The sequence below is a fragment of the Erithacus rubecula genome (genome assembly GCF_903797595.1).
Source record: "Erithacus rubecula genome assembly, chromosome: 22".
NCBI lineage: Eukaryota > Metazoa > Chordata > Aves > Passeriformes > Muscicapidae > Erithacus > Erithacus rubecula.
The window spans coordinates 6,590,033-6,609,616 of NC_136674.1; the positions used below are offsets into that span (position 1 = coordinate 6,590,033).

Genomic DNA, 19,584 nt, shown 5'->3' on the forward strand with positions numbered 1-19,584 from the left:
GAGGTGTTAGGACTCAGAAACTGAGATAAATGCACCCTGAGAGACCCAGAGAAGGGCTGCATGGGAATGCCTGGCATGAGGTAACCTTGAGCATGTCCTCATCATGATGCAAAACACCCTGTGCAGCAGAGGTCTGGCTCTGTGGACATTTCTCAGTGTTTACAAGGCTCAGCCTTGGCTGCACTTTTGGTATCTGCATCTCTGCAGTGTAATCTGAGCAGGAGGGAAATAAAACTGCCTGGGATTTGCATATCTCTTGTTTTCTTTGGGATGTGGAAAACAAGTTCAGAGCTGTGACATCAGTGCCAGAAACAGCCCAGGTCCTCCCCTAGAGCCTCCCTTTGCTGACACAGAGGTGTTACACACCTGAGGGGCTGTTCCCAGAGCTGGAAGGTTAAAAGAAGGTCTTTACCCTCCTTCTCTGGCAGTTTGGATGGCTCTGGGGTCTCCATAAGCCCAGAGGCATCAGAGAACACCCAAAGGCTGCTGGAGGAGGCAGATGCCAGGAGGTATCAGGGTGTCAGGGAGGGCTCTGGGCAGCCCTTGCTGTCTCAGCTGAGCCAACTCGACTTCCTTGAACTGTGAGGAAACTTTTGGGGAAGTGAGGAATTGAAAATATCAGCAGATTTTAATTTACACTGATGGGCAGAGCACAATTCTCTGTCTGGCTTTTTCCCCCCTCACAATCTGTTGCAGCCATCCTGTGAGTGCCCTCACTGAACCCAGGCAGAGCTGAGACCCCTGACACAAAATTCCTGCAGGAACTGGAGGGCAGGAGGAATCTGCCAGGTCTGGGGAGAGCCTCACTGCAATGCTCAGCAAGGTGCTCAAAGGTGATGTGACCTGAGAGGCTGAATGAGGAGCTGAAACCTCCCCACGAGGGCAGGAGCTGTCCCTGGGTTTTGGGAGCTGTCCCTGGTTTGGGATGTGTCCCTGTGATTGGGATGTGTCCCTGGTTTGGGATGTGTCCCTGTGATTGGGATGTGTCCCTGGTTTGGGATGTGTCCCTGGGTTTTGGGAGGTGTCCCTGGATTTTGGGATGTGTCCCTGTGATTGGGAGGTGTCCCTGGGTTTTGGGAGCTGTCCCTGGTTTGGGTCTGCTGGCTGGAAATGCAGAGGTGACTCTGTGTGTCCTACAGACAGATCCTCTCTGTGCAACACCTGCAGAGGAGTCAGTCCCACCAAGGGCAGGGAAACTCAGCTGGTTTTAGGCAAGAAAGGCATTTTTTGCAGGTGCCAGCAGCAGGACCTTCATGTACAGCTTGTTTTTAAGAGCCCTGCAAAGGAGCTTTCCCAAAGAAAAGGCTGAGATGTCAGGAAGGAAAAGCAGCTGCCCTGATTTCAGACTGCAGTTGGCTTGAACTGGCTCTGAACTTTGTAAATAGAGGACACCTGACATGACTTTCATTTACAGTAAGTTTATTTCTCAGTGCATTACATGAAAGGTCTTTGGTATTTGTGGGTCCTTGAATACTGTTCCCACTCTGCTCCATACGAAAATGCTGAATACAAAACATTCCATATACAGTAACAAACCCCATAGCAAATAAAGAGAAATAGATATTTTGAACAATAACATAGCAATATGAAAACAGATAAGTAACCATGCAAGAGGTGGAACAAACAGGTTGTGTTTACAACAAACATTGAAGCCTGCCATAAATGAGTTCATCCTGTCAGATGAGATTTATTCTTGCTCTAAGTTAAGAAATTACACATGATTGCAGAATACTGCCTATGGCTGCCCTAGGAAAGACCAAATGGTTGTAAAGATGATCCCCAGGAGATCCCCAGGGCCATCAGCACACATACAGAACACACTGATATAAATAAAAAAGGCACTGTGTAAAATAACTGCTGAACAAGTTACCATTTCCTTCAGTGGCTGGGAATGTGTCTTGTGAACAATTATAGCACCTTTAGTCCCTTGGTTTCACAGGAAACCAAGAACTCACAGAGACTCTGGGTGGCTGAACCCCTAGACCCCCAGTGGAATGTCACCCTGGGTCAGACAGAAGCTGTAAACATGGAGAGGATGGGATTCCAGTCGCTGGATCAGGAGGGAATTCCAGAGCTGATGGACTTTAGGCACCTTTGTCACAGTGCTCAGGGTGCTCATGGCAACAGCTCAAGGCAGAGCCTGAGCAGAGCCAAGCCCCTGCATTGCTGCTCCAGGGCTGGAGCTGATCTTTAGTGCCTGTTCCTCTGAAAACTGACAAAATGACCGTGGAGTTTGGTGGGAGCAGGTGAGGGCTCTCCTCTCTGGTTTATTCTATTTCCCTGGGTTGCTATCAGTTCCCTACAGTAAGTGCAAATTAGACCCTGTGGAGAGGAGCATTCCCTGCCTCCCAGGAGTTCCAGGCTGCTGGTGAATGTGATGCTGCATGACTTGCAAAGGGTTTTGGTTGTGCAATGTGCTGCTTCTGGTTAGCTCAGGGCAAGGAAAACACTACTACTACCAGAGCTGATCCAAGTCAAAAACACACTGAAGCTCAAACAAACATCAAGAACTTCAAAAAAGTCTTAGGAAAAAAAAAAAAAAAAGGAAAAGAACACACTATGGTATTGCACAGTATGTATGTAAGATAAAGCACTAAACATTTCAATTAAAATATATTTCTAAATGAGCACGCATTCAAAATAAATCCCCTAAGTTACATAGACATGGCAAGAAGCATTATATGCCCTGGCTGAAATGAACCTCAGGATCCTGCCCATGATGGAGAATGTGGTTGGAGTGGTTTGGTCATCACTAGATTAATGTCAGTGTGTGAAGCTGTGCTCACCTTTAATGGAATTAAACTGGGGTGGCACAAGTGTGGTCCAGCCCTCATGTGATGGGAGAGGAATGAAACCCCAGGAGAGAGAGAAAGTCCATCTGGCATAATCCTGCTGTCCCCCAGCTAAAGATACAGTACCTCATCAGAGAGATGGAGCTAAACAAAGCAAGGAGAAGAAAATTACATAGCTCATACTATCAATAATTAAAGTGGCCTCAACCCAAACCTAAACAGCCTTTTGACAATTGACTTGGCAGGATTAATTGCAAACAACTTGCATTAAATTTTCCTTTCATCTTGTCAGTAATTTGTTTTAAATAATATAAAATTCCAAATCCTTGTCAGTATGAATGCCTCAGCACTCACCAAGCTCATGCAATAGCTTTGAATTCAGAAGACAGGCTTGGAGGAAGGAAGATTTCTTTTTCAGTTCAGTGTGAAGCCTCTGAAATGTCAGGGAAGTAAAAGTGGCCTCATTGCATTCCCTCTTCCCCAAATCCACCCTTGTAGCTACAGGACCAGTGAAACTGGATTTGCCCATTTCCCAAAGATGGCTTTGGTTGGGTTTGGTTCTGAACTGCCATGAGGACAGATTGTTCCTCTGGCCTTGGCTACAGCTGGCACCAGCCTGCCCAGGGCAGGTTTAGACTGAACTGAGATTTCTCCTCACTCCTCAGGCCTGATTTTCCAACCCCAACAGGCTGATTCATCTCCTGGAAGCCACCAGTGAGGCCTTGGAGCCTCCATATGATGATCCAGACCAAGATGGTCCCAATTCACCACAGAGGTAACCAAGAACTTCTCAATTCCTGCACAGGAATCAGCCTGTAAATGAGGAAACATCCTTTTTTTGGACATTGAATGCTTAGATGGAATGGTTATTCCAAGAATGTTCCCATGGCTGCACCTTGCTTGGCTGGCCACAAACAAAAAACAAAAAAAAACAAAAAAATGTGGGCTCTTACAGCATCATAGACATCCTTAGAGTTAATGCTGGGTTTAGAGTTAGTCCTGGCTTAGAGTTAGTGCTGGGTGTATGTGTATGTGGCCAGCCAATTTAATGTGTGGCTAGTGCTGGGCTGGCAGAGCTCCTCCATTTTTAGCCTCATTTCCAGTGGGTTTTGCCTTGGGAAGATCACTTGGGGTGAAGACAGGGAGTGTTTTCCTTGGAAATCTCTGGCAGAGCCACTGCAGCAGGGAGCCCAGCTGGCTCACACAGCTGTGTCCTGCACAGGAACCAGACACAGAGGGGCAATAACAAACTCAATTTGCTCACTTTTGTCCTGGGCTGAATCTGAAAATTGTCAGAAAGTGGGAATTAAAAATTAAAAAATAGTCTTGTTGATTAATCTCCTCCTTCTAACAAAAATCACTGTTCACATGAATGACACCAGCTTGTCATGGTTAGCACAGCAGGTGGAGTGATTCATTTGTCACTGAAGGGCAGGTTCAGCTTCCTAAACCTGGGAGCTGGTCCTTCCCCTAAAATAATGAGTTATTGCAAAAAGTGAAATGCCTCTGTATTTAACTCCCAGTACAAGATAAGCACTTGACAAGACTCTAATTCCCTAGGCTGTGGTTTGCTGCTACAGTCTCCACATCCAAATGGCAAGGATTTACTCACAAGATTAAAAAAAAACACTGTGAAAACATTTTTTCCTGATTGCTGTAGGATTAAGAAACTATTGCAAAATATCCTTTTCTGTGAATAGTTACTGCCACCACTTAAATTAATTATCTCTGGATGTATGCACAAGCTGAACACAGTATGGGAAAATTCTTGCACAATTCCATCATATCTCATGGAAACTGCTCTGTTTTCACAGAAACAGTCTAAACTCTGTGAAGATAGACAGAAAGCCAATGTTGCCATGAGCATTTGAATCAAAAGTCCTTGTTTAGCCAACCCCAAATAGAAATAATGTCCCTCACATGTAATTAGCAAAATGAAAAGCCAGAATTTTGTTGCTAAAGTCCAGAGAGCCACCTGAATTTTCAGAGTAATACTTTAAAATGTACTTTATATTCTAATTTGTTCTTTGTTTAAAAGAAATCCTTGCAGGTCATGCTTTCATGGCCTGTGGAAGTCACACCTGGAAGTGAGTGTGACACCAACACAGGAAATAAAAGCAGATCCTCCAACTGCAGCAATGGACAAGGCTGAGCTTGGCTTTGGGGATGGGTGGGATGGATGGGCTGGGCCAGTTAAGCAGAGCTTTACTGAGTGCCTGTCAGGGGCAGTGAGGGAACAAGGGCAGGGTTAAACCCTTGAGGCACAGCCAGGGGGTGTCCCTTGTGCAGGCACCTGACAACTGCTATTCCAAACCAACAAAATCAAGGAAAACATTCTCAAACTCCTCTCAGAGCTATGGATAAATCATTCCCTGCAATCAGGGCTCAGCATTGGCCAGGGAAGGAAACCCAGCCAGCAACACTGCAGCCTCCCCCCACCCCATCTGCAGGGTGCACTTAACACTGTACTGTATCTGTAACTGGAGAGCAGGCAGGGAGGGCACAGAGATGCTCCTACTTCATCCTGTGGCTTCTCCTTCTGGCTTCTCCCTCCTCCAGCAGGGAAGAGAGGATCTGGTGGGCTGGGGGCTGCCGGGCTCCTCCTCGCTTGATCTTGATGCTGCTTCTCAGGGGGGAGCCTGGGATCCCATCCTGTCCAGAGCCTGGCTCAATGGAAGACAAAGAGTCTGTAAGGAGAGAAAGTCATGGGAGAGCACCATTTAACAGGGGCTGAGGAGACACTCGTGGGCCCTTCTGAGTGCTCCCTGCTGTTTGCCCTCTGTGCAGGAAGCAGCTTTGGGGCTGCTGCCATCACACTGGGGGACACTGGTGAAAGCCAGGGAAAGAACATGGCAACACACACAGCTTCCTTCTGAGGAAGAGGAAATGCAAAGTCCTTTATTAAAGAGGCTACTACACTTTTATAGACTAGATAGTGCAACTGAGGATTGAGACAAACTGGCTGGTCCAAGGAAGGTAACACCCCTTGCCAATGTGCTTTTACCAAAATATCACATCTCATCCAGCAGGTGCTAATCTCTGTTATTAACTCCTTCTCTTCTGTTTTCCTTTGAGCAGCTTGAGAAAACTCAGGCTGCATCTTTCCCTGGCTTTCACCAGTATCCCACATCACACTGCTCCTGAATTAGATGTTTCCCCTGTGCTTTGCCTGAACTCTTTGGGGTAAGTGCTCCTTACTGCAGGGCCTGCTCTCCTTTGTAGTTTTGTCAGGGAAATTAATCCACAAACACCAGAGGTTTATGTCCAAAAATGAGACAGACGAGTCTGTAGCTTTATTTGAATAAAAGGAGAGGCCATGGGCCATTCTCCTGGGATCTCTCAGATTTTTGGAGAATGCTGCCTCCTTTTTATCCCAATTTCCCTCTCTCTTTCCCCACTGGCTGAGGTACTTGAGAGGCACAGACTTCCCAGAACACCTGATACCTCAGATTCCCCTCTAATGTATAACATTCCCATTTAGTTTTTAATTCTTATAGAATTCATAGTTTTTCCTCATTGCTTCTTTTATCTTTCAACATCCAATTTAATTTAGCAGCAAACCTATAGTTTGTTTGTAAAGGCAAACATCTTTTTCCATTCATCAATCAGTGGAATCCTTCCCATTGTTTCTTTACTCTCTCAGTGCTGGTTTTATCTACCAGCAGAATCACAGCTTGTTTGTAAAGACAAATCTGACATTCCTCTCAGTTTCATTTCTAAAGTGCTGCTCTTTTATTAATTATGAATTTACTTGGGCTGCAGTAATTACTCAGCACAGCCCACAGACTCCAGGTGTTGGAGGATGAGCTGCTGGTCAATGGGCAGTGATGTTTTTAGGGTGTAAGCACCATTTCACTCCCAGTAAAGGACATTTGGGGGCACTGGAAGGATTGAGTGGAAGGACTGACCCACCCTGGGCTGCAGCCAGATCAGCAACAATGCTGGGGATGGGTGGTGGCTGAGGCACCTCCAGGTAACAGCCTCCTGCTCTTCCCTCAAAAAAATTAAATACAACTGCTCTGGGCTGCTCTTCAGCAGCAGATGCTGGTGCCTTGATCTGCCTCATCATTTCCAATGCCCCAATTTCTCCTTCCTTCTCCAGAGCTGGATGTTTGTGTTTCCCTGCCAGGAGCCCAACGTGCCAGCCCTGGTGTGATCCCACAAGGCAGTTTCTGTTTCCAGTGAGTTTTTTGGCTGCCAGAGGATTTGGGCTCTGCCTGCTGGCACCAAACCCTGCCAAACAATTTGGGCTCTGCTGTGTCCTGCTGGGCTGCTCTCTGCAGCTCCAGCTGCCCTGCCAGAGCAGAGCACAGCTTTGTGTGCTGGCATGTTTTGCCTTGTTGCTTGGGTGGCTGTGGTTTTGGAAACCATGCTCAGTGGGACATTTCTTGGGAAAATGAGAGCATGGCATTGGCATTTCTGAGTGGGGTTTTAAAGCTGGGCTGCCCCAGGACCTGTGGCAAATCCTTAACACCTACACTGGGAACATCACCAGACGGTGCTGGGTGGTTTAAACCCCTGTGCTGCTTTTCAGTCCAGGAAGGTCTGTGCTCAAGGAAAATATTTTTTGTTATTTCATCTATTTTTCTTTTTGTTTGTTGGGGCTTTTTTAACCATATACACAAAGATGAATATAATTTCACAAGGAAAATATGCCTTACTTTCCAAATTCCCTTTCTAAACAGTATTTTAATGTGTGAAGTGAAAGAATGGAATTATTTTGAAAGCACAGAGTAGGAATACAATTATCAATACTTATGGGACTAAAAACCCCCTAAAGTCATACAATATAGGTGTTTAAATATGACCTAACCCCAGTGCACAATTAAAAAACATCCATTTTTGCTGATGCAGTTACACTGGTATAGAAGTACACATAGGTGTAAATAACTGATCTCTATCCCAAGCAGGAACAGATCAATACAAATGGTTTGCTGAAATGACTGTTTCAAAATAACAGCAGCACATGCCTTGTGTCTGCTGTATTTCCAAACAGAATGTGAAAAATAGCTAAACCAGGCAGTTCTGCTGTGTGGATCTCAGGCTCAGGATCTACAGAAGATTCCTAAAGAGGTGATTTTTTGCTTTATACACTGTAAATGAAGGTACAAAGTAAAAGCCAAAGGAGGTCCAAGTGCTGGGTCTTGTAAATACCCTGTTTTTATGGACTCATCCAAGGAACCCCCTTTCCCTCTTCCCTGGAGATCATCCCACTTCTGCCTCAGAAATTGAGTGGGCATCTCCCTGATACCTCCACCACCTCAAAGCAAAGCAGCATCAAAAATATATTTTGGAATGAAATGTGGAATGAATGAAAATGGGAAGCTAAGCAGGATTAGTGCAGAGGTAAGGTCAGGGTGAGTGTGGTTGAATCATGGGGTTATGATTCAGGGTTTCCCAAAAATCTTACACTGTTGCTGCCTGTTGCTTTTGGAAATAGCACTTGGAGCCTCCAAGAGCACGAAGCCACTGAGCAGAGCAGAGCAGGGCAGAGCAGAGCTGAGAGAAAAGAATAGAGCAGGGCAGAGCAGAGAGAACAGAGCAGGGCAGAGAAAAGGAGGAGAGGAGAGGAGAGGAGAGGAGAGGAGAGGAGAGGAGAGGAGAGGAGAGGAGCGGAGAGGAGGAGAGGAGAGGAGAGGAGAGGAGAGAGGAGAGGAGAGGAGAGGAGAGGGGAGGAGAGGAGGGAGAGGAGAGGAGAGGAGAGGAGCGGAGAGGAGAGGAGAGGAGAGGAGAGGAGAGGAGAGGAGAGGAGAGGAGAGGAGAGGAGAGGAGAGGAGAGGAGAGGAGAGGAGAGGAGAGGAGAGGAGAGGAGAGGAGAGGAGAGGAGAGGAGAGGAGAGGAGAGGAGAGGAGAGGAGAGGAGAGGAGAGGAGAGGAGAGGAGAGGAGAGGAGAGGAGAGGAGAGGAGAGGAAGAGAGAGGAGAGGAAGAGGAGAGGAGAGGAGAGGAGAGGAGAGGAGAAGAGAGGAGAAGAGAAGAGAAGAGAAGAGAAGAGAAGAGAAGAGAAGAGAAGAGAAGAGAAGAGAAGAGAAGAGAAGAGAAGAGAAGAGAAGAGAAGAGAAGAGAAGAGAAGAGAAGAGAAGAGAAGAGAAGAGAAGAGAAGAGAAGAGAAGAACAGAGCTGAGAGAAGAGAGCAGAGCAGAGCAGAACAGACTCCAGACCAGCCATGCCCTGGCACTGGAGGGATCCAGCAGCAATTCCATCCCAGCACTGCTGGCTCCAGACAGGGCTGGGATCCCAAGGTGCTGCCTGAAGTGCATCATTACTGTGTAGTGAGGCATTGTCAGGACTGCTGGGCATTTTAACTGTTTAGCATTTCCATAGTTTAAATCAATATCCAAAGGACACATGCCAATAAAAGTGGATGCTGATCTGAGGGGAGGTGTGAGTTCAGGCCAGGAATGAGGTTCCACATGTCAAGGACAGAAAAACACTCTGGGTCTTGGTCAGGGCCAAGGAACAGGTTTGCTGCTCACAGGCTGGGATAGCTGAGCCAAACATTTTGCCTCTAACTGTGTTTTTGAAAGGGGAGAAACTGGCACAGCAGGTTTTGGCAACTGGGAGAGAATTGATCCTCAGCTACCCCAAAAGGAGCAGTGTGACAATAACCAACTCCTGTGACAATAACCAACAGCACACTGTAGGTAAGGGAACATTCTTTAAGGGAGGATATACACACTGTACCAGTCATGGGAGAGCCAACAACCTCAAGAGATCACAAAAATCTATCTGAATGTACTGTGAAAATAGGTTTCATGTAAGTTGTGATCACAAAACCTTCAGGGATCAGTGATTTTCAGGGTCACAGGGCAGCACTGTCTGGGCTTTCCCTGCAAAACGTGGTGCTGCACAAGGCAAGGGCCTCACTGGTGTTCAAGTCACTTGGAAGATGCTGTTAACAGGATTAAATGATCTGGCCTAAAGACTTGAACAAGCAGCTCTGTGGGAAGCTGCTGGATGATCTGTGCCACATGGCTTGAGCTGCTGCTCGTGACTTGGCTGCCTGAGCTGTAACAAAAATCACTGTAAGGGTCATTTCACCTGCTACTGGAAAGCAGAGAAGTAGCACTGCTGGTGGAACTCAGCAGTTCTAAGCATGCCTAAGTCAGGGTACCTAGTTTTAAAAATGTGGCTTGAACAGACACCAGAGAGCTCAGGAGGGTGGGAGGGTGTTTGACCATCAGAAAACCTTAGCAGTGCTTACCATGAATTCCTATCATGTGCTCAAGGATTAACACCCTCTCAGCTAGAATCTTCAGAGCCTCTCGAAGCTGCTGGACACCTTCCCCCTGCAGGAAAGGAAACAAAACTAACGTTGGAATGTGGTGCAGAACAGGTTTCTTGTCCATCATGTCACTCTCACAGCACCAAACTCTGCAATGTGGATGTTTAAAAATGAAAAGAGGAGATAAGCTAAGAAGGAGTGCAGGAAAAATCCATGTTCCAAGAGCTCTTCATACACTCAGGCTGTAGTTTCTTGTCCTTGCCACCTTAGGTGTGGGCTTGAAGGGCCAAAGAGATGTTGGGAAGTATTTCAGGGATTGAGGGCAGGGATGTGAGAACTCCAAGCTCTGCACATGCAGTTGGATCTCTTCTGGGAATCTGTCCCTCAGCAGGTGGGAAGGGCAACAGGAAGGAATTCCCAACCAGCTCCATGTGACAGAACAACCTCTGGGGACTGAGGTGTTCAAGAACATGGCCAAGGAAAGCTCACAGACCAGGATTTCTGGCACACATTAAATTCAAACCCAAGGCTCACATCCCCACTTGCTCTGCACATTTAACTGTGGATTCACCCTCTGCCCCCCACCAAACCCACCTGTCAAAGGGAATATGGCAAAGTGACAAAAATGAAAGTAAAACAGTAGAAAATCCTTACATCAGCACCTTTGTCACCTTCCTCACCCTTCTTGCCTGGTTCACCCTAAAACAAAGGAAGGGAAACTTGGTTACATGTGGCTGAGACCCTTCCAGGACCCCTTGGATCCCTCCCCACCAAAGGAGCAAATTAAAAAAGCATTCATCAGCAGAGAACACATGGACTGGCACTTCATGCCAAGGGCCAAAGTGCTCTCCTGATCTTTGCCTTGGCTCCTGTCAGCTTCTCAGAAGGTCACCACCACTTCTAACACAAATGAACTTGTCCAGGAGTGGCCAAGCTGCAGGAGGAGCCTCCTGCCATGGCCTGGGCCCCAGCAAGGCCACAGACATCTCATTGGGCTCCCAATGAACATTGTAAGCTGAACTGCAGAGGAATTGCTCCTTTCCCCCAAACATGCACATTTTCATCTTCATTTAGAACAGAAAAATCCTGCATTCTGCTTTCATTAATTAGTCCCATCACTTTCTGCCTCTGAAGATGCTCATTAAGCTTTTCTTGAACAAAGATCTCTCTGTGCTGTGAACATTGCTCTCATGTTCCCCCCAGCCAGGAAGTTCATGCACTTTCTGAAGAGCAGATGACAGGGAGACATTAAACCACTCTAAGCTAAACATGGAACAAAACTAACAATCTAAAATAGAGTGGAAAGGCTTGGGCTCCTCAAACTTGTTGGACATCCCTGAGATATTGGCAAAGAGGTGAGCACAGGAGGAAGGACCAAAGAAAAGGTTGTGTGTGTGAATTGTAAGAAATGATGAGATGGAACCAAGGAAGAGAGATGAGAACCCTCCCAGAGGCCCAGGGACTTCTCTGGAAGCTGTCAGCCAAAAAAAAAACCCCAAATTTTCTCCTCTAGATCTCTGTCAGCCAGCCTGGCCACATGTGCCAGGGCAGACACCTCTGTGCATCTGTTCAGGTATTGCCAAAAACTCATTTGGAGACATCTCTTAATCTCACCACAGGGTTTCCAGCTCAGCTTGGCCAGCTGAGGTGCAGGAGGGAGTTGAGAGCAGCTGATGGACATTGAGCAGTTTAACTGTGGCCACTTTGGGCTCTGGTAGTGGCAGGAGCTGCTGTGTGTGCCCAGCTCTGGCCAGGGGGATGTGCAGGCAAAGCACAGCCCCTGTGCTGGGGGATGCCCTCCTGGCCACTGTGCTTTACACCAGGGGATGTCTCATTTGCAGAGGCATTTGTTAACTGAGGGTGTGTGTGGAACAAATGTCCTTGCTGGAGCCAGCAGAGCACCCACAGTGCCAGCACTGAGCCCACCTGAGCCTGGCACCCACCAAGAGTGCAGAACTTACAGGAAATCCCTTAATGCCCCTCTCTCCAGGCAGACCTGCTTGCCCCTGTTGGAAATAAAGGCACTGTCATTAGGAGATACTTTGCCACTTGACAAGAACACAGTGTAATTTTTACTACTGGAATTAAGATGGTTTAATGAAAAAACCTTACACTTGGGATAATGTGGAAAAAAAAATCTCCCTTGACATTATCACTTAGACACAGCAAAAGGGGGTTTTGGTTTTCTGTCAAGTATCAGCTCCAAATCCCATCAGACTCTGGAGGAGCTGGGTTGGAGAGGAGCTCCTGAGCTCAGTGCCCTCTCTGTAAGAAGATTAGCAGGTTTTTTGAACTTTCCAGCAGTCAGTTACATTATACCAGGAAGGAATTTGGCTGGAGATTGTTCCTTACAAAGACACTGCATTCTTCTGTCTGGCAGGAGTGATGGGCTGCTGCTGCCCCAGCCAGAACAGAGCCCAGGACTCCCACTGAGCACTGACTGAATCTGCTCCTGCTCCACACACAGCCCACAGCCACTGATCAAAACACAGGTACAATACTTTGCTTGGTTTGTTTCTTTCTCCTGCTGTGCTAATTTTCACATTGTTCTCAGTGAGGGTTTTTTGTTCCTTTTTTTTTTAAACAGAAACAGTTTGAACTGGTACATGTTGGTTTGGGGCAGAATTAAATGCCATTGAGCTGAACATCTGTTTTTATTCCTCTGTTTTCCTCCACAGTGCTGGTTTCCCACCCTGGAGCAGCTGGGACAGGGCAGAACCCCTGGCCAGGAGAGCAGTTACAGGTTATTTAGTGAGAAAGCAGGAGCCTGGAAAGAAGAGGCAAAATGTAAAAGCATTCCTAGAAATCCATTAATGAAACAGCCACATATTTCCCCTGGTTCTTCTCTTGTAGACACACACAGCAACCAACCCATCCTTTTCCTCCCCCCAAAAAACTACATGTAGGGTGGCAGATTTCTGCAGTAGAAAGGGAGAGCTGCTGGGTTTGTATCCACCAAATTTGTATAAAACCAAGGGGCACCTACAGAACATTCCCACTGGGCACTGAATTCCTATGGAATGCCTTGCCAGCACCAGGGAAAGGCCCCAGGGACAGGGAGAGCTCTGGGAGAAAAGCCCAGTCTGCCAGGTGCTCCCAGTGCCTTCAAATGGAAATATTTGGATTCTGCACTGGAGCGAGCAAAGCTCATGTAAAAGCACAGACAAGAGGAAAAATCACAGAGAGGAGCACAGCAACACATAGAAAATACATAAACAGGCTGTGCTGCATGTCCAGGAGGAACAGAAAGGATGTTATCAGCTTAGGGGGATCAAAGGATATTTAGGCTGGATGTTGGCAGTATCTTTTATCCCAGGCCTCCCTGGTGCTCCTCTGGATTTGCAGGAGCCTCCCTCCCTGGCAGTGCTTGGGGTGAGCAGGGCTGAGCCATCCAGGGGCTGTATCTGACTGCTGCAGGTCTCTTCCACATCTGTTCTCTCCCAGATTAGGCAGGAAGAATGCAGAATAACATTTTCTCAAATCCCAGTAGATGTTGTAAGCCCTCCCACCTCTGCTTTTCTTTGCAGCTGCACAGCTCCTCAGCTCGAGCCCTCATTTGTACCCACCAAACCCAAAACTGCAGCATGTAGTTGTCAAAACCAGCATTCAAAGCCACACTCACAAAAGACAAAAAGCACACAGAGCAACACAGAGAAATTCTGACAGAAAAAGCTGTCAGCTTCCCTTTCCACACTAACAGAGAATGGACAGGAAATATGGGTTTTTTTCCTATTTATCAAGACATTTTGATGTTTGAAAATCTCATTTGCTCCAAAGCAAGAGGAGAGTTACAATTCTAAATTCTTAGCAAGGAGGGTACAAAACAAATTCTGAGGGATCTGTCTGGAGTGAATGGACACAATGCAACAAGGTTTTGTTTAAAACAAGTGTAGTAGTAATCTGGTATATTAGTAGTAATATTAGTAATACGATCAACCATAAACTACAGCAAAATGTTAAATTAATAATTGAGGAAGAGTTTTATCAGTTTCCAGGATGCAAATGTGACACTTTGCCACACACCATGCCCTTCTATTTTTTTTTTAGCTGGAAAAAAAAATTTGAATGGCAATGAGATGTTGTTAGTAATCTGTGTATCCATCTCAGCAGTTAAGATTTTGCTCTCTACCAGAATCTGGAATTCTAGTCCCAGAACTCCATCAGTCTGCAATCTATTTGTACAGCCAAAGCCCAAACTGGCTGAGCTGCACAAGGAAAGTGTTACAAAAAATGGCCAACAGCCACTCTGTCTTTCAGGGAAGTGATTTCTTACATCAGAACAGGACCAAGCACCCAAAACTAAAATATAACAGAGATTTCAAAGGGCAGATTTGCCCCAGCCTCAGGTATCTGCTGCTCCTGACCCCTCAGGAGGGGAGGAACCAGCACCTGGGCTGCTGCCCTTGCACATCTGGGCACAGGAGCAGTTTGTCTCCTGCTGGCTGTTCCCATGAATTTGAGCTCAGCACATTGGAGTTCTGCATTTGTCTGTCCTGGCTCTTTCAGGCACCCCCTGGATGGGAAGGGGGAGCAGGAATGCAGAGGGGGTTCTGTCTGGGGGAATCCCATCACCCACAGCCCCCACTGCCCTCCACCTGTGGCCCAGGGAAATGGCCCAGGGAGCAGAAGGGAGCCTGTTCCCCACAGCTGTGCCAGTGCAGCCACCACTGCAGACACCATCACTCCAGAGGCACCAACCAGTGTCTCCTCCTGCTCCTTCTCCCCTCCTTTGCCTCTCTCCACTGGGCTCCCACTGATTCTCTGTGTGCCCATTTCACAGACCCAAGGGCTGAATGATCCTCTTCACCTGCTCCACTCCCAAGTGATTTTGTGCTCCTGGACTCACCCAGAGATTACAAAAACCATGACTTTTTGGCAATTAAGCTGAACAGAAGCAGTCAAAGGCCCAAGTGCCACTTTCAAACACTTCCCAGTGCTTGAATGCTGGACTGGGAATCTGACACATTTATCCCCTTGTTAGATATTTCTCTGGTAGTTCTTAAACTTCACCAGTTTGGAAATGACATTCAAACATTCAACATTGGACTGAGGCACATAAACATCAAGAACATGACTTCAGTATTCCAAATATGTTAAGAACATAATTTGACCTGGGGAATGACTTTGGTTCAGAAAAAGTCTGTTGAGTTTTTAAAGCTTTAGTGCCACAGAAGGAAGACTTCAGTTAGACCTCTCAAACAACTCCACATTAAACAGCTTTGGCTGGTGGAAGAAAGTTGGTCTCCACAGGCATTTATACACCATGTCTTTTCTACCTGAATATCTTTGAGGAATACCTGACTTTGCAAGGAATTCAACTCTCTCTGTACAGGAAACCCTCATCTTGGTTCATGCAGAAACCCCAGAAATCCTGCATTCCAAGCTGGTGGTCCCACTGCATCTGTGAGCCCTGTGCTGTGTATAAATCCCAAGGCCTCACCCCCCAATGCTCTGGGGATCTCTCATGTAAAACCTTACTCTCTCTCCTCGGTCTCCTTTGGATCCTTTTGGTCCAGGCTGTCCTGGAGATCCTGGCAAGCCCTAGAAGAGATGCAGAATGAGAAGGAATGAATTTCTACTGTGCAACCTTTGTGTAGGTGTAGTGAATACACTTCCCAGTGATCCTCAGCTCCTGAAAACCTCATACACCCATTAAGCAATTGGGCTGGATTCTCTTTTTTCCCTCAAGCAAATACAACAGGAGCTCTGTTTGCAGATATCCTGAGCCCTGCACTTTCTGCAGATCCCTCTCTTTGGATCTTTTAATGTACTGCAGACCCCTGATGTAACATTTTTTTGGGGTCACTATGACAGGACAGTTCTTGTTCTCAGTTTCCAAAAAGAAATTAATACACAGGTAGAATGTTTAGCTTAAAAATCCCCACTGCTTCCCCCCACTTCTTAATTGCCTCAGTGGGTGGCAGGAGCAAGCACACATACCTGAAAATTAATTGGATTGTGTAGTGGAAATTATTTTGAAGCTATTCACTCACCCTAATAAACAATTTTCAAATTAAGCCCAATCTCTGGTAATAATTTTACTCCCTGGGTTGAACAAATCTATAAAGCAGTCACCAATGGCTAAGAAGGGCACACTCTCCAGATTTCTACTAATTGAACTGCTATGCAGAAATCAATCCAAATTCTTAACTTATCCACCCAGAGAAGCCACAGTTATTAACCAGACCAAGAGAGAACAATATTGTTTGTTTATATCCAGCCTGTCAGCTCTCCTTCTCCCCACAGCCATGTACAAGATGCTTTTTTTCCACCTCAAGTGACTTGCAGGTTCTCTGGAGGCTGCAGAAGTGAGTTTGGAGCTCCCCTCCAAGCCACTGGGGATTTAAGCCAGCCTGGTTAGGAACAGCCCCCCCAAATCCCATATCAGCACCCAGAGAAAGGGGTTTTTAGCTCAGAGGAAGGAGCATTGCTGTGAGGAGCTCAGTGCAAGGAGGGTGCACACATGTGATTTAAGGGTGCAGCCAGCAGGACATTGCTCCAGCCAGCCCCACAGCTCAGCTGAGCTCCCCACCAAGGATTCAGACTCAGGCCTGGCTTAGGAGGCTCCCTGGGGCTGCCACAAGAGGCAGGGCACAGACCAGGCTTGTCCCTGTGTCAAACACACAGCATGAACAAAGCCCAGGTGCCCACAAGCATCCTCTGCTCCTGACAGCTCCCAACAGTGAGCCAGGGATGCTCAAGAGCACTGAATTCCACATTGCAAAAATAAAAGATTTGCAGTGTGTGCTGAGTGTCAAAGAGCCAGACTCTGCTGCAGAATCTACTTATGAATTGTGAATTACCTTGTGTTTAATGATGTTAAACTGCATCTGTCACTTGGCTGCCAAATCTCTCACTGTTCATATCTATCTGGAGTTTCTCATTGTTCTCCAGAGCATTCCCTAATTGAAAGGATTCTGCTACCCTGGCAAACTTTCCCTAATCTGTTGTCCATTGCTTCTTCAAAGTGGTTAATAAACACATAGGAAAAATCTTCTCTCTCTGTTTTCAGTTCCAAACCTCCTCTTATCAGATCTGAGTTACAACCCTCTACAAAGTCACTTAACCTTTCTCTGTGCTCTCCAGTCATGTGGGATTCCTTTGAAAAATTTGATGCTGCTGCTTTACCTCCACATTAAGCAACATTCTTCCCAAAACTGAGTCCCTTTGTATCAGCCAACCACAATTTGGAGTAGTTTGGCAGTTTCCTATTCATGACTTCACTTCTTTCCATTTAACCAGCTTTTTCCATCCATGTGAGTACTGTGCCCTTCAACCAAAAATTCTTTGGAGCAAGTTTTTCCCACTCCATTATTATCTCCCCCCTCCACAATGTTTGTATCAATAAATTATCAAACTGATGGGAATTTGTGATTTTTTTTCTTGAATGGAAGTGCTATGTCTGGAAAAGTAGGTTTAACACGTTCACTCTGGGGAATTGGTGAATTCCCACTGATGCATTTTTGTTCTTTTTATGTGTTCCACAGGAAATGCAGTATTTTTCTGTCACTGTGTTAGTAAAGCCCATGTCAGACCCTTTGCATCAACTCAGGCCACAGTGAAATGTTTTGACACAGCAGCAGCACAATGCATTATCATGATTAAGGGAACTCTGGAAAGCACAACCATTTCAACCTCTCAGCACAACCCAGAAGGAGAAAATGGAATTGCATCACAGAATTTCATGGGGAACAAACCAGCAGGTCTGAGATTACTCCCCCTCCCTTTACAGAGCCCTGACCTCACCCCAAAGCACCAAAGCACCAAAGCACCTTACTTGTGATCCTGGAGCTCCAATGGGTCCTGGGGGCCCTTTGGGTCCTGAAGCACCTGGTGGCCCTGGTGGGAATCATAATTGGAGACAATTTTAAGGAGACTTGGAAGGAAGAAGCCTAAATTCCAAAGGCATGCACTTCCTTTCCCTGCTGAGTCTCTCAGTGAGTGAGAATCCTTCATCAAACACTGGATTATGGACACCCACAGCTGACAGAATACATCCCCATGCCCTAGGGGACATGTCAGAGCTCTGGGAGGAAAAAAATGGTGAAAAGAGGCAGGAAGGATGTCAGTAACATCCACATTTCCATTCCTTAAAAGGCAACTTTTGAGAAAATTAAGCTAGATCCATGGAACAGCTGAATGGGAGTGAGACACTGCAGGTGCTGGTCCTGAAACAATCCCAGGTGGAAGGGAAGCCCCAGGGCCCTCTGGGGTGTCAGAAAGCTGATGATGAACATGAAGGAGATGGAGTTTGGCCAGAGACAGGAGAGGCTGAATGGGCAAAGCAAAGCTCTCTCTTGGTCTTCACTCACTGCATTGGCAATAAATTAATTTAAAATCCGTACCACAGGAGAGCTGCTTCCAGGATGAGCTAAGCACCATCTAAACAGGTCAACTTGTCTCGCACAGTCACTTAACAGATTCATTCCTTTTGAAAAAATAATTATATCTCAACAGTAGCTGTTAAATTATACCTGCAGATGGGAGGCAGGATATTTGCTTAGCCTGAACTTAGCAATACTCCTCTCTGCTTTAGTTGTCACAACCCTTGAGATGAAACAATGTGGACATTATTCACCAAGTACAGCTGAATCAGCCTCAATCATTAATGCACCATACAAATGCTTAAGTCAAAGAATAAAGGAACTGAAGGATAAATGAAAGGCCCTCATAATGAAAGGAGAAGCCTTTTCTGCAACTAATGGGAGTTGACTCCTAAATATGCATCATACAGGGAAGTGCTGACGTTTGCAGGAATATTATCATTTAAGGCACCCATCAGCACAGAGAGAAAGAAGGCTTGTCACTGAATTTCATCTCAGATTCTGATTTCAGTTATACTGGTGAAAATGGCTCCAAAATCTTCATAGACATCCCAGAGCATCTGGCCAGACCCTGCTTGGTGGAGCTCTGCAGTGACAGATGTGCAGCAGGGAGACAAGAGGGAATCACTGGACAGCCCACTCTCAAAGACAGCTTTTAATCAGCCCCTTTCTCAAGATTTTACAAAGGTAAAACAATCAGCCACTATCAACAGATAAAACCCAGTTATTTCTTGCCACCCTTGCAGCAGGGAGCACGTCCCTCCCTGCAGGTACCACTGCCCATCCTCTGTCCCTCAGCAGTCTGTGCCCACCCTGCCAGCCCTGCAGCAGCCCTGGCTGTCACCTGGTGGCCCCACAGGCCCCGGGGCTCCCCGTGGTCCAGGCAGTCCAGCCATGATGGTGTCGATGACCGTGGAGGCCAGCTGGGGTTCTCCATCTGCAGCACAGAGCAGAGACAGGGCCCAGAGTTAGCAGAGCAGAGTCCAGAATGAACAGATTTAACAGAGCAGAGACAGTGTCCAGAGTCACCAGAGTTACCAGAGCCAGTGTCCAGAGTTACCAGAGTCAGTGTCCAGAGTTACCAACAGAGTAGAGTCAGTGCCCAGAGTTAACAGTTACCAGAGTGTCCAGAGTTACCAGAGTTACCAGAGTCAGTGCCCAGAGTTACAGAGCACTCAGCTCCAGAGTTACAGAGCACTCAGCTCCAGAGTTACCAGAGCACTCAGCTCCAGCCCAGCCAGGACT

The 19,584-nt window shown here is 46.6% G+C and overlaps 1 protein-coding gene across 8 annotated transcripts in view; it reads right to left on the reverse strand.

The window, feature by feature from the left end:
* Positions 1-3,962: 3,962 nt before the first annotated feature.
* Positions 3,963-19,584, reverse strand: part of COL26A1 (collagen type XXVI alpha 1 chain) — a 167,441-nt gene continuing 151,819 nt past the window's right edge. For 4 of the 8 annotated variants that reach the window (XM_079325264.1, XM_079325260.1, XM_079325262.1 and 1 more), the window contains 7 exons: positions 19,184-19,276; positions 17,793-17,854; positions 15,494-15,556; positions 11,977-12,021; positions 10,670-10,714; positions 9,995-10,079; positions 3,963-5,479 (listed from right to left, as the gene is read on the reverse strand). In XM_079325264.1, coding sequence (XP_079181390.1) covers positions 5,307-5,479; positions 9,995-10,079; positions 10,670-10,714; positions 11,977-12,021; positions 15,494-15,556; positions 17,793-17,854; positions 19,184-19,276 — 566 coding nt within the window. In that variant the 3' untranslated portion in view covers positions 3,963-5,306. Of the gene's footprint in view, positions 5,480-9,236; positions 9,799-9,994; positions 10,080-10,669; positions 10,715-11,976; positions 12,022-15,493; positions 15,557-17,792; positions 17,855-19,183; positions 19,277-19,584 lie in introns of those variants that run through there. The other 4 variants (XM_079325266.1, XM_079325263.1, XM_079325261.1 and 1 more) reach the window with 3 other exon arrangements.